Source organism: Penaeus monodon, chromosome 15, assembly GCF_015228065.2.
Source record: "Penaeus monodon isolate SGIC_2016 chromosome 15, NSTDA_Pmon_1, whole genome shotgun sequence".
Lineage (NCBI taxonomy): Eukaryota > Metazoa > Arthropoda > Malacostraca > Decapoda > Penaeidae > Penaeus > Penaeus monodon.
Genome location: NC_051400.1, coordinates 24397883 through 24398433, shown reverse-complemented (window position 1 = coordinate 24398433; position 551 = coordinate 24397883). Strand labels below are relative to the sequence as shown.

At 61.0% G+C, this 551-nt stretch overlaps 1 protein-coding gene across 1 annotated transcript in view; it reads left to right on the top strand.

Annotated features, from left to right (window-relative positions):
• Nucleotides 1–524, top strand: part of LOC119582261 — a 5744-nt gene extending 5220 nt beyond the window's left edge. Inside the window, exon 5 of the mRNA XM_037930481.1 lies at nucleotides 62–524. Within this exon, the coding sequence (XP_037786409.1) occupies nucleotides 62–292 (231 nt within the window). The 3' untranslated portion in view covers nucleotides 293–524. The remainder of the gene's footprint in view (nucleotides 1–61) is intronic.
• The last annotated feature ends 27 nt before the right edge of the window (nucleotides 525–551 follow it).

Below are 551 nucleotides of genomic sequence, written 5' to 3'. Positions count from 1 at the left end.
TCAGAAAGGTCGGTATAAGGACATTCCCCACGGAGTGAGCGTGACCAGCATCTCCTTCCAGGTCAAGGCCGACCTGGCCAAGTACGACCTGGACGTGGCGCACTTCGACGTGATCAACCACAGCGGCTGCCGCGCGCCGGGCGAGGCCGCCTTCAACTATGCCATCGACGCCTCCACGCTCAGCTTCCTCCGGAGGCAGCACAAGTCGTCGAAGGCGAGGCCCAAGACCCCTCCAAGGGCGCGGCCTCCCGTGCGCTTCGGGATGCGAGTGCCTCGGCTTCGCATCGGTTAGAGCTTCGTGGCGCTGCTTCGGCTGCCGTCGGAGGAGAGCGAAGGAAGGTTTTCTATGCGCGAAGCCCCTGGCGAGGCTTCAAGACTCGCCAGTCGGTGACTTGAAGCCTTGGGGAAGCCTGCTCTGCTTCGCAATGCTCGCCAAGCTTCACGCTGGTCCAAAAACTGCCTTAGAAGACGTGGCGCGTCGGGCCTTCAGGTAAACCTAGCTCAGGGAGAGTGGCCACGTTCGCTGAAATTACTACAGATATTGGAATGAT